Source organism: Lissotriton vulgaris, chromosome 11, assembly GCF_964263255.1.
Source record: "Lissotriton vulgaris chromosome 11, aLisVul1.2, whole genome shotgun sequence".
Classification (NCBI taxonomy): domain Eukaryota; kingdom Metazoa; phylum Chordata; class Amphibia; order Caudata; family Salamandridae; genus Lissotriton; species Lissotriton vulgaris.
Window position 1 is genome coordinate 469289675 of NC_141699.1, and position 13758 is coordinate 469303432.

A 13758-nucleotide genomic window follows, 5' to 3' on the forward strand; every position below is an offset into this window, starting at 1 on the left:
TGCCTGAAGGCAGATGTATTGCTTCTAACAGTGCTTGAATGAGCGGACCGTGTTGGATCTTGGCGCCGTGGGAGGTCAAAAAACCTCGTTCTTGCCATAACATTCCGAAGTCGTGTACAACTCCGAAAGCATAACGTGAATCTGTGTATATGTTAACATTTCTGTTCTTGGCTAGTATACAGGCTCGGGTCAGAGCGATAAGCTCTGCGGCTTGAGCGGACAGTGTATCAATACGGTGTGTTTCTTTGACTTCAGTTTCGGTGGTCACTGCATATGCGGCCACTAATTCTCCTGTGCTTGTTCTCATGCATGAACCGTCCACATAAAGTGTCAGGTCTGGATTTGTCAGTGCAACATCTGTTAAGTCTCGTCGGGGCTTTGTTACTGCATTAATTATTTCTATACAATCATGTGGTGTTGAATCTGTCATAACCGAGGGTAACAATGTGGCAGGATTTAGAATGTTACAGCGTCTGATTTCTATGTGTGGCTGGAACAGTGTCAGTTCATAACCTGTCAGTCGTGCTATAGTCAGGTGTTGAGTCTGTGTTCGGTTTAGAAGGACTTCTACAGAATGCGGAACTTGTACTGTCAACTGGTGTCCTAATACTATTGAATCGCTTTGTCTGATTGCTAAGGCTGTCGCGGCAACTGATTTTAGGCACGCAGGCAGGGCCTGGGCCACTGGATCCAATGTACTTGAAAAATAAGCGCAAGGCTTATGCGAACCTGCTTGATCTTGTGTGAGGACAGACAACGCTGTACCATCACGTTCTGTAACAAAAAGTGTAAAAGGTTTGCTGTAACATGGTGTCGCTAAAACTGGTGCTTGACATAAAGCTTTCTTTAATTCCTCAAAAGCCTGTGTGTGTTCCTGAGTCCAAGGGAGGGCAGTCGAAGTCGCTGCCTCCTGTGTCGTCAACTGTATCAGTGGTTTAGCTAGAAATGCATACTGAGGAATCCATTGTCTGCAGTACGAGGTGAGGCCTATAAAGGCCCGCACTTCTTTTTGTGTCTGGGGTTGTGGCATATTTACAATTAACTGGATGCGGTCAGGAGTGAGCTGTCTCCCCACTTTGGACTGCAAGTGACCCAAGTACACAACTTGCTGAACACAGAATTGTAGCTTCGAGGGAGACACCTTGTGTCCTTTGTCAGCCAGAAAGTGTAAAACTATCAGTGATGCTTGTTCACATTCGGGTTCGCTTCGTGCGGTGATCAGCAGATCATCGACGTACTGGAGTAAGGCAGTGTTAACTGGCATTTGGATACAGTCAAGTTGTCTTTTCAGTGCTTGGCTATAGATGCTGGGGCTTTCTGTGAATCCTTGAGGTGCGCGTGAAAATTTGAAGCTTCGGCCATTTAAACTGAATCCGAAGAGATATTGGCTCTCTGGATCAATGGGTACACTGAAGAAGGCGTTCTTGAGGTCAATTACGGTAAAGAACGTCGCTTCTGAATCAATAGCAGTCAATAAGGATGAGATGTCGGGAACCACAGGATACTGTGGTACAATGCATTTGTTCAGTTCTCGTAAATCAATCACCAGCCGATATACTGGCGGTGCCTGGGGATCAGTACGTTTAAGAATCGGAATGATAGGGGAATTACAGACATTGGAGTCGGTCTCTACGACCACTCCTTGGGCAATGAGCTCTTCAATGATTTCCAGTAAAGCCACTACAGCATCAGGTGGTAACTTGTATTGTCTGATTCGGGGTAAAACAACTCCTGGTTTGAGTGTAACACGGTATGGTGTAATGTGCATACAACCTACATCGGTTGGGCCTTGTGCCCACAGGTGTTTCGGTACATTTTTCAATCTGACATCAAACTCTCGTAATACATAGTGACCCTTAAAGTCACGTAGGAAAAGTCTGACTCCCTCCGGAGAACAACATATCACGGCTCCTAGAGCCTTCAGGGTCTTGATACCTAATAAGTTTTCTGGACATGACTTCGTCAGTAATAGGTCTGTGACACGTGATAATGGACCTACTGCTAGGGGAACAGGTTCTGATACTTCATTTACAATAGGCTGTCCTGAAAAACCAAGGGAAATATTCTGTGAGCCTGAGAGGGGTGCCCCTGGAACTTCGTCGTGACTGATTGTGGTGCGACTTGCCCCTGTGTCAATTAGAAACTTTCTGTCTTTTCCTAATACTTGACTATGTACATAAGGACCCTCTTGATCTACAGGAATCTCAATAAGAGGCAAGCCAACCTCCCTCTCCAGGCTATTTCATGTGTATCGCTGATAATCGGGATAGTCAGATTGGGCATACTGGTACATCTGCTGTGAAACTTGCTGTGTCGCGGCAATGGGCTGTGGCTGTGATACCGCTACGGTCTGTGCTGTATGTGGGGAAGCATGCATAGGCTGTGTATTCTGTGAAGTCTGTTGCTGGACCTGGTCTTGTCTAGGCTGACGTGGTCTTTCTTTAGTTTTACCTGTCGCTATATTGTGTTTCAGGACTGGACATTCGTTTACGTAGTGGCCTGGCTGCTTGCAATAGTTGCATGTCCCTTTAACAGGAGCTGCGGAATTATTCGTCTGCGTCCCCCCCTTTTTCTGACCGTCAGCTGGGACTGACTGGGCAACTAGTATTTTCATTTTCGTGTCTTTCATACGTCTATGTTCATGTTCTTGCTCTTCTCTAATTCTGTTCTGGTGATATTGTAACATTTGCAACATCTGAGATGGCGTATTTGCTTGCCATGTACTTTCGACTTTATATACACGATTCTTAACCTGTGTCAGGGAATTCTCGACTAATTTACATACAAAAAGGTGTGGGTATGATTCGCTGCTTGGTTTGAGGCCACTATTAATAATAAAACACTTCTCGAATCTTGAATAGAAGTCACTAGTGTCTTCATCGTGTTTCTGTTTACAGGCTGAGATCGCGTCCCAGTCTTCCTTTTTAGTTGTCAATAATCTTGGCAAAACCTGTACTATTAATCCTGGTAATGCTTTAGCTTTTTCCCCAAGGCCTAGCCCTGGAGTACGTATTTTTTCTTCGTCTTCTATTTCAGCCCAAATAATCTTTTTATCTCCCACCTCCCATTCTTTTTCTTTGAGTTTCTCGTAAATGCCTGTGGGCAACAGTACCTTTAACAATTTCATAATATCCGTGTACGTATAATCTCCCATGAGTAACATGTCCTTAAGTTCTCGGTGAAAACCTGCAGGGTCTTTATCATGACAGGGTACTAGTTTCTTCATTTCTAATAATTCCAACTTTGTTAAAGGTGTGTACACAAACACACGTCGTAGGGTATTATCGGCATTCATAACTGGGTGTACTTCTCGTAAAGGGTTCTGCCTGTCAAAATGAAACATTTCTTTTCTTTCTGGGGGCGGAGCTGAACCTGGAGCGTATTGTGGGCCTAAGAAAGCGTTATATCTGTGCCGTTGTTCTAGAATTATTTGAATTAACTTGGTACTTAGGCCTCTCCATCTATTCATAAGTAGTGCTTCTAATATATCAGGTAAAGGACCTGGATCAGAATGTTGATGCCGGTATAACGCGATGAGATGCTGAATCATGTACATATCAGCTAATTTCTGCTCGTCTGGGGAAAGGTTCAAAAATGTTTGTGCTACTGTATCATCATTATATGTGCTAGGATTGTCAGCCCATAGTACTGCTGACCGGGCTAGTTCTTGTTCATCCATAGAATTGAGTACATGGTACCCCATTCGTTCTTGAAGAATTTTATCGGTAGCCTGAAACAGATATTCAGGAGAACTCGTTTTCGAGATGCCAGAGAGAAAAACTCTCTTGCTTTCTGGACGAATGCCTTTCTTAAGGTAATTTCCCTTACCTACATATGCTATTATTTCTTTAGGTTGTAGTTCGGATTCCTCTGGGTCGTCCTCCTCGGAGGAATCAAGCCGGTTGTTATCTGCTTCCCTTTCTTGTTTCTTTCTTTCGTGTATCTCTATTACTTCTTTCCTGATCTTTTTGTACATACTTGCTATACAATTCTGTTTATCGTGTTTTCCATCGGCTATGTTCTGACCCCACTTGTTTAGTGCATCCATCTCGTCCTGGTCTACCCCAGGCCTGTCTAGTTCTCTTATTAAACAGTTTATGAAGAAGCGTAATATACAACCTTGAGTGTCAACTTTCTGGTGAGCCAGGGCCTCTTTAATACTGTCAGGATCTTCCCCAGTCTGGATAAAATGGTATATTCTATCTAGGTATTCAGTCATGCCTGGGAATAACATTAAGTAGTCTGTAACTTTTCGTAAGCGTAGAGATGCTAACAACATCCTATCGTCTTTACCGGGTACTGGATCGTATCTGCAAACTGGAAGGGGTTCTTTAAGCATGTCGAAACTTGGTGTTCGGGGTGTACGGTTCTTTAATATGTCCCTTATGTTTAACCTATGTGTTTGTGGCGGGGTCTGGTGACCTCCTGTCGCACCTCCGGAGGCGGAGGCTTGAGCATGACTTGTCTGTGGGGTCTGTGTAAGTAACTGAACTGGTGTTTTACCAGGATCAGGCCCAAACGGATTCAGGGTATTTATCTTAGGTGTAGGAAGTGGTGGAGGAACAGGTGGAACAGGATTTCGGGCAGGTGAACTTTGTTGCGGTAAGGGCTGGGCATTGTCTCGGGGTGGGTTGCCACCACCATCACTGTCAGTAGGTGGTACATTAGTACGTGAATTTGCGTAAGCGGGAGCTACATCGTCTAGATAGGAGGCAAGGAATATGTCTTTTGTGGTTCTGTGGCTTACTTTAGTCGGAACCAATGGTGGCGGCAGATCCTTCGGTATTTCTGAAGTGTCCTTAGGTGAACCCTCGGTCACTAAATACATGCCGTTGGCAAGAGTGTTTCGCATGCGGTCTACTTGTTCTGCTTTTACTCGGATACCTTCAATAACTAGTTCGTTCTCTCGGACTTCATCTGACTCTTCTCTATGTTTCTCAGCTTTTCGGAGTGCTTTTTCTGTACGCTTATGTGACTCTTTACGCCACAACTCTATGGCATCTTTCTGGGATTGTCTGGCTTTCTTTTTCCATAGTGCTTCCTCTACTCTCATGATGCACTCGGCATCCCATGTTCCTGTAGCAGGCCACCTGTGTCTCTCTTCTAGGTGCTTGGTATAATCGGCCCATAAATCTAGATACAGTATGGCATCTATGCCATGCTTATGGTACATAAAATTTCCAGGAGTATCCCTAGGGGGGAATAGGAATTTCTTCCTCTAGTATCCCTTTCCTAGTTCCTATCTGTCTTAATTTATTGAAAAACGGCATTTTGTTACGTAGTGCTGGTCACTTGATACTTGTTACTTACTCTGAACACAGCTATTTATACAAAAACACAGTAATATACGTCAAACAGTCACTCATACCACGACATTTATCACATGAAACATTTTGAACACATATGGCCTACCCTTGGGTCTCAGAAAAACAAGAACAAAAATTGAAAATCTTGAATACTTTATGTACTGCTAAACAGCACAGATACACTGTCTAAAACAGTGCAGACTGTGTTTGTGTACCCAAACCCGTCTTTACCGGATACATAATAATGCACCCGTCTAGATGCGTCCCCAGCAACGGTACTCACCGGGAAGCACGGAACAGAAGGCCTCGGAAAACTCGACTGGACTGGACCGGACTGGACTCGACTCAACTCGATACGTGAATACTTCGGAACTGGTGGGCCTCTTGACACCTCGGACCTTGCTTCTTTCGGCTAGGCTCTGGTCGGGATCCTCCGCACTCCTCACCGCCTCGTCTGGGTGCTGATCGCAGTCTCCGTCACCTCCGTAGGCCTGAGGGAGATACAGGAAATCCTGCGGGTACGCGTAGTGTCCGTCTCGACTGTGGCAGGGGGCCAAGGCTGCAACGCACCAACCGGCGCGTGAAGTGGGGGAGGGGTCCCTATTCGGGCGCCAGATTAATGTGGTAAATATTTGATTTACCGTCCTAATTTCTATGCAGGTAAGTACTTAAACAAAAATAACTCAATCGGAAAGAAAGACGCAGAGTCCGTGGTGTTAGAGTTCTTAGGGGTTTTATTCCTTAAAAAGGAATGGTTCTAGAACCGGATATCGGATTCCTGACACCACTGGGGTTCAGGAAGGGATAGAGCATACTTTATTGACATTACATTACTTTTATACTTAATATACACCATAGAAGTCAATGCAGAAGGCGTAACAGCTGAGAGAAACAAGATAAGAACACACATGCGTTAGCAATACGTAATCAGAAGGCGTGAACTAAGGCTTGCACAGAGGTGTGTTCTAGAAACGTCACATGTAAGTGTCAGAAGTGGGTGGCTCTATGACAGAATCGTGCAGAGTCAGCAGGAATCCGTAGCTAGGATGCGCGCGCAGCTGCATGACGTGTGATTGACGTAAAGTTGGAGGGTGCAGGGGACTTGACATTTACACTAGAGGAAAGAGACAGAAGTCTGGCATGTCAGATCAACTCGTTCCTATATCATATCTGATATCTGATGTTTGGGAACCATACTATCTAGAAAGAAAGGTCTCTTGGGCAGAGGCTATCCTATACTGACTATGAGTGCGTGCACATGTGCCTACGTGTCTGTGTGTAAAGCGAGGGGGTATGGGCCTACCATGGTAACGGGAGCTATGAATTACTTGCATGGAGACAGAGAGGCCGGGCCCTTTGCTCTGCAGCCGGGGGTTTGTTTATCTATTCTGCTGGACTGGAATGTGTTTTCGGGAAGCTGAGCTTGGCTATACTGATAGCATGAAAGTAAAATACTGTCTTTGGCAGGCAGACAGGCCGAGCCAGGCTCCGCTCGGCTCGCAGGGAGTAGGACAGAGTTCACGGGTGGGGGCATCCCACCTTGCAGTTTCAGGAGGCAGAGATGCTTTTGAAAAGAGGCTTGATGACAGAAAACAGGGCCTAACTCGCACAGAGCCAGGAATACATGAAAGTGCACCATACAAAGACGGTGGCAAGGCATATTTAGGAACGGAATATCCGACCCATTCAGGGTGGATCTGAAAGAGGACATGTTAACGTTGGACGCAAATGTGTTTGCGTCTTCATAGCTGGTACAGGAGGGAAGTTACATGCACTTTAAGCTCGTACATGGAGACGGTGGGGTACACGTTAGGGAACATTTCTTGACCATAAAATTTATATTTCCTCACTCTTGGCCGAGCAGGTACACCTGCCCCATGCAGAAGACATCAAGGAAGAATTTCCGCAGCGGTTTGAAGGATTAGGGGTCTTAAAGTTTTCAAAGTGTAGCTACATATTGATAAAACAGTTGGACCGACTGGAAAGAGCTGGAGATGATTAAAAAGGTGTCTGGACTGACCCTGTGGGTGTCACCCTTAGTAATAGCCCCAAAACCAAAACAGCCGGGGGCTAGAAGGTTGTTTGTGAACAAGCGCTTGCTGAATAAGGCAATTAAGAGAGAAAGGCACATCACCCCGACATTTGATGAGATTGTGACGGACATTAACGAAGCTAAGTGTTTTTCAAAAGTGGACCTGACCTCGGGGTACTATCAATTGCTACTGGACGAAGCAGGTCAATACAAAAACACATTTTCAACTTGCTTGGGATTGAGTTGATTCAAGAGCCTCCTCGTCAGGGATTCCTCAGGCTGAGGTATTCCAGGACGCGATAAGAGAGGCGCTGTCAGGACTAGTGGGTGTGATCAACATCATTGTCTATGTTAATCTTCTCGGACACCTTGGAGGATCATCATGCCAGGTTGAGTGCCACGTTACTGTGACTCGTTGACCAAGGACTCGCACTCGACAAGAGCAAATGCTCATTTTACACCGACAAATTAGCATCCTTTGGATATCGATTCTCGAAGGATGGTCTTAGGGTCAACTCTGCCAAAGTTGAAGCAATCTGAGCAGCAGTAGTTCCCCAGAACCCCACGAAAATGTGATGTTTTTTAGTAATGGTCAATTACTATGGGAGGTTCATTCCTCAACTGGCAACACTTTCTGGAACACTGAGGGCATTGACCAAGCAAGACCCACCATGGGAGTGGATAAGTGAGGCTGCCCAGGCGTTCAATGACGTGAAGGGAGCATTGGTCAAGGAGTCATTGTAACTTACTTCACACCGGGAGGCAGGACTGAACTCATTATAGATGCCAGTCCGGTGGGGCTGTGCGCCGTCCTCTTAGAGCAAAAAAACGGCAGAGAGTGGACACCCATCATTTACACCAGCCGGGCACTAACATCATTGGAAACTCGGAATGTCCAATTCAAGAGAGAGAGGCCCTCGCCATCAGGGGGGCATGTCAGCAGTTTCATATTTATCTTTGTGGACACATGTTTCACGTAATCACTGATCACAAGCCCCTAGTGCAGTTCAGTGGATCGACATGGAATGGATCACCACAACTTGAAAGAAGGGTTGTAGACCTGCAGCAATACAACTTTGACAGTGATATTCGGCCTGGAGTAAACAATCTGGAGATTACCTTTCACAACACCCTTTGACCGAGAATCCAAGGCTGCAGAAGGAAACTGATGGAGGGGTTGAAGATTTCATATAGCTCATCACTGAGAGTGCCTGCCCTTGAACACTATTGATAGCGGAGCTGATGGTAGTGACTCATGAAGTCAACTGTATTAGAAGGGTGACAGGGGCTCTAAAGGCTCATTGGTGGAAGGATTTCTTGAAGGGGTTAAGCAGGCTCATCGACTAAGAGTGAGAAGTCCGAATGAGTATGCGGTAATGCCACTACGAACTAAGCAAGAGCTTGCAAGGACTCCTACTGAAGGGGCAACACATTGCAGTGCCGCAGAGTCTGTGGAGACGTACTGTGGAGCTGGCTCATCAAAGGCATCAGTGGCTAGCTAAGACCAAGACATGGTTACGTTCAAAAGCCTGGTTTCTGGGCATAGATTGGACAGTAGAAGATATCGTGCGGGGATGCCATTCCTGTCCAATCATGGGAGCCGAGTCAGCAGCAGCTCCAATCATCACTGAACAACCTTGTGACAAGCCTTGGTCCAAGGTAAATATGGATTTCAGGAGCTTTCCGGATGGACGACGAACACTGGTGATAGTAGACAGCACTACCAAATCTTCTGCAGTGGAACTTATCCGATCCACAGCTTTTGAGTGCATCAGGCCTTCTCTAGAAAGATTATTTGCTATGCTGGGACTGCCGTACGAGGTGAAAATTGATAATGGGCCACCTTTTTAGGTACTTGAATTCAAGGAGGATCTACATCACCTTAACATTCGACACAAAAAAATCACTTCCCAATTCCCCCAAGCAAATGGGGAAGTAGATTTTTGAGGATATTGAAGAAGGCTCTCAGGGTAGGTGTGGCTCAAGGAGTGGATTTGAAGGTGTGCCTGCAACAATTTCCGAGAACGTATAGACAAACGCCCCATTCCACATCAGGATGTGCTCCGAGCGAATTAATCATGTAGAGGCCGGTAAGGAACTTAGTGCTTTTAAGTTCAGAGAGGGTACCTGCGACCCTAGACAAGGAAGCCATGCAGAGCAAGAGAAAGGCAAACAATGAGTGGGCGAGCAAAAGAAGGAATGCTAAGTAGTTTGACATACAACTTGGAGATAAAGTAGTGATCAAAGACCGACATCCTGGTTGGAAATTCAGGACTCCTTTCGAAATAGAAATATGGGAGGTAGTTGGATTTAAAGGAACCACAATCACAGTCCGGAGAGGTGTACTGGTGAAATGGTGAAATGCTTCATGGTTCAAGAAGGCAATCAGTGTGCCGGAGTCATGTGAAACTCCGGCCTGATAAAACACCTATGGATCAGAGCATGGAGGACATAGAGCCCGAGGTCAGTGGCGAGGAAGACAGCAACTGCGATTGGGTTCATGATCTGGAGTCTGGTCGGGGTGCGATGACTATTCTTGAGATCCTCCCGTCCAAGGTGGATGTTCCCGTACCTAAGCGAGGTCATCTCTTTACTTTACATTAAAAAAAACTTCAACTTCACTGAAAAAACTAAAGGTTAAGTTGATGTGATAGTTAGGTGAAAATGTCAGTTTAAATATAACGTTTTAAACAAAAAAACTACCATCCCAGAGCTATTAAAAGGTGCCTGGGACTCCATCACTCGGGGAGTGGGGGTGATGTAATCATTTTGGGGAGGGGCATGCGAACGATGGTTGCATTTTGAGGCCTGAAGAATGTTAGAGAGACTCATACACAACTTTAAAATTGTTTGGAATAAAAATGCTTGAATTTTGAGAAAATAATTCTTATGGATTGCCAGTGTGTATATTTATATGGATTACTTTGGAATATGGGTGTTGATAAATGATTGTAGTGACTTTTTGATAACATAAGTAGGTCTGCTTTATTACGTAGATTGATGTGATGATCCCTTGTTAAAGCCAATAGGGCAGCTTTTTTGATTTTTTGGTATTCTGACTCTTTGACAAAGGCAGAAGGTCTGCCTTACTTAAAATTACATCTCTTTATTTTGTTAGTTTACGTTAAAAAAAACACAAATTCACTGAAAAAAGCGAAAGGTTAAGGTAAGGTTATAGTTAGGTTAAAATGTCAGTTTTTACATGTAATGTTTTTAACAAAAACTGAAATTCACTAGTTGAAGTTAACTAAAGTGACTAGAATTCGCACCCTTGCCATGCACTGCTTATGATCTCACATACTACAACACTGATGACATGTTTTGAGTTTCAAACGTTCTATTTTGACTGACATTTTTACTTAACTATACCATCACTTTAACCTTTGTTTCTTTCCATCTCTCTCGGTCTCCCTCTCTGTCTCTCTAACAAAATATGGTAGTTGGCAGGAGTTATAATGCACTTTGTGTACCATAACTAGTTAAAGTCAGTGGTTTTCTGTGAATGAGGTCTAAGCATAACTCAGTTTGAACTGTTTTTATTTTCAGTGATACAAACATTCACACGCATGCACTCATACACAAATGTATTCTCGCACAATCATAGACATCCTTACCGTTTACTTCTAACTGGACCACTCAAATAGCAGCCGGAGCCTTTCCATTTATTCAATGTTATTTTCTCCCAGAAGGAGCATAATGTATTTTTTAAATTTACAGTTACTCACAGTGGTCTGATTTCGAGCAGTAATACTACTTTGCTTTTTCAATTTGCTAATCTGTGTTCTGCTTAATTTGCTTTTTAGGAGCACTTTACTCAGTAAGGAGCCAGACAGCATGCTGGCACACATGTTCAGGAGCGGAGGTCAGTTTGAAGGAGCTCTTCAGAACTAATAACATTTATATTTGCTTGCACCACCTATCTTTGTGCTGCTTAACATTAGACATCTGAATGGAGAAGGAAAGTAAAATATCATTGTGTACATCAGAAGCGTGTAAGTTGTCTACATTGGCTGATTAAAGTAGTAAACCTTACCACTACTACTGTTTGCTACTTTTTTTTTATTCCACTTTTTTCACAGGGGCATTTTTTTTCTCTCACTTCAGTCTTGCTCACCTTTCATTTTTAACGTACACTGCCCCTCTCCCCAGAAGCAGTTGGGACCCCATCATCCAGTCACTGTAACTCCCATACATACAAGATTTAAAAAACCTCCATAACTATAACAGCTACTAGAGCAGTGTTTATGAATAATATCATAAGTAATAACACAAAACATGTATGCCCTAATTTCAAATATCTGTCTGTAATAAACAGATCCATATAACCAACAGTGCATATTTAGCCATAAACTCTGTCCATTGATACCCAACTCCCCACACCCGAATTCCCCACACCTCACTCAAATTAACATTCTCAGTTATTACATTATGATTCAGCTAACCGTCAGGATGCTGCTGCTCTTAATCTGCTCCAGAACATTATCTAAAAAATAATTGCTAAAAGCCTATGCACCTCAGCCCTCATAATCCTAGCCAAAGAAAGCCTTCAAACGCCATAATGAACGCCCCTTCATCTGACAACTACTCAAGAGTTTCCTCGCCCTCCCTTCTTTGAATGCCCACCACATCCGACACTCAGTTACGATTGTTTCATTAGATCTCAGATCCAACTAGGCCAATCCTCTGGTACAACTCCCTGCTTCCGTAATGAAATTCTGTCCTACTGAACTATATTCATTTAACTGAAAACAGAGACTAAACTAATGAATAGCGTATAATGTTCTATCAAGCATGCTTTCAAATAATGACCATAGATTGGCAGTGACCCATCGTTGTAGTTCTATCCAAAAGTCTGTAAGCATCCTTGAGTTACACTGCCATGCAAAAATATAAACCATGTTATTGTGGTGCAATTGTGCAATGCCAACCTATTCAACATCTGCAATGCAGTGACCAACAGCCACATAGAGGTTTCCTCAGTGGTGGAGCGAAGGTCCTAGCTTTGTAGTATACCTCTACTTGTGGTTCAGACTTCGGCTTGATGAATTTGAAATAGTCCTCTTGCCCCTGGTGTTTTTCTTTCATGACCTGTCAACTCAAATGCTTTAAAGCTGCATTCCGTCCCAGAGAGACAGCACTCAAAACAGGTATTCTGCTCCCACCGCCAATAGAAATAGTTATAAAACTTGATTGTTACAATTTGCAGGCCATTTAATGTGACCAGTAACAAACCTGCTTCAGTGCTATATCTATAACTTAGTAGTAACTTACAAAGGCTGCATGTTGCCCAGATTTCAAGTCAATTATAATGGAAGGTAATGACGCCTGGAGCTGATGTCTGCCTAAGCTTGTCTGCGATACCTTATCAATATAAGACAAACTTACTCACATTATGTTTACCCATGCCAGGATGAGGGGAAAATACTTCATGGAGGTCATAAATAAGCCTGCCCAAAGTAAAACGGTTATTTTTTGTTGCTGCATTGTTGGCCATCTAAATTCACAATATTTCATGCCGATGTTCCACCAGCCTCGATTTTGAGTCATTGGTCTCAGCTGTGGTAGGAGTGATCAGTTGAAAGAATGTGAATAGAAAATTGCATCCGGGCTTTGGAAAGAATCCATAGTTATTTTCTCTCTTCTGTTTCACTCACACTTTTCCCTCCAGATGCCTGGGGCAACAAGCAGGACCACAGAGGAGCTTTTCTCATTGACAGAAGCCCAGAGTACTTCGAGCCCATTCTAAATTATCTGCGTCACGGCCAGCTGATTGTGAATGATGGGGTGAATTTATTGGGTATGTAGCATGCAGTGCAGTCCTCTGAGACACTCGGCTTTGGTTCAAATACTCTAGTTGTGTTATTAGTCTTTTTGCCAGTCCCCCATTTACTGCTAACACTGAAGTCCCTGGCACCAGGGACATCACAATTTTAATTATTGTTCATCCTTCTGTCACTAGTCCCCATCACTACCAGAGCATTTCGGTTTAGTACCCCCGTCAGCACTGTTGACAATTTCATTTGTGTTGGTTCCCCTGATCTTCATCCATGGCAGATGTCACAGTCCCTGTCAGTCTTGCATTAACCATGGTTTCTGATGTCACTTGTACTGGTATACCAGCTTCTGTCTCCTTAAAGTCATGGACCATTTCTCGTTGTCCCTTGTGCCATTAACTCAGGAACGATCCATGTTTATGTAGTCAGTGACTGGGTGTAAAAGCCCCATCAGTGTCCAGGTCCTTTGCATCATTTGTTTTCTATTTCAGAGGTTTTTGCATGCTTATGTTTGACATATTCAACCTTGTTTTAATCTACAGTTGTCCATTTAAAATGTTTTAGTACTTAACAATTGACTAAAACCGATGTAACCTCAGGTAGTGGGAGCTTAGAGTTGTTTTGTGGAAGAATATGCATTCTATCT

The 13758-nt window shown here is 43.9% G+C and overlaps 1 protein-coding gene across 1 annotated transcript in view; it reads left to right on the forward strand.

Moving 5' to 3' along the window:
* KCTD9 (potassium channel tetramerization domain containing 9) overlaps positions 1 to 13758 on the forward strand; it is a 221654-nt gene that overhangs the window by 129292 nt on the left and 78604 nt on the right. The window contains exons 5-6 of the mRNA XM_086943531.1: positions 11142 to 11200; positions 13007 to 13135. Coding sequence (XP_086799657.1) covers positions 11142 to 11200; positions 13007 to 13135 — 188 coding nt within the window. The remainder of the gene's footprint in view (positions 1 to 11141; positions 11201 to 13006; positions 13136 to 13758) is intronic.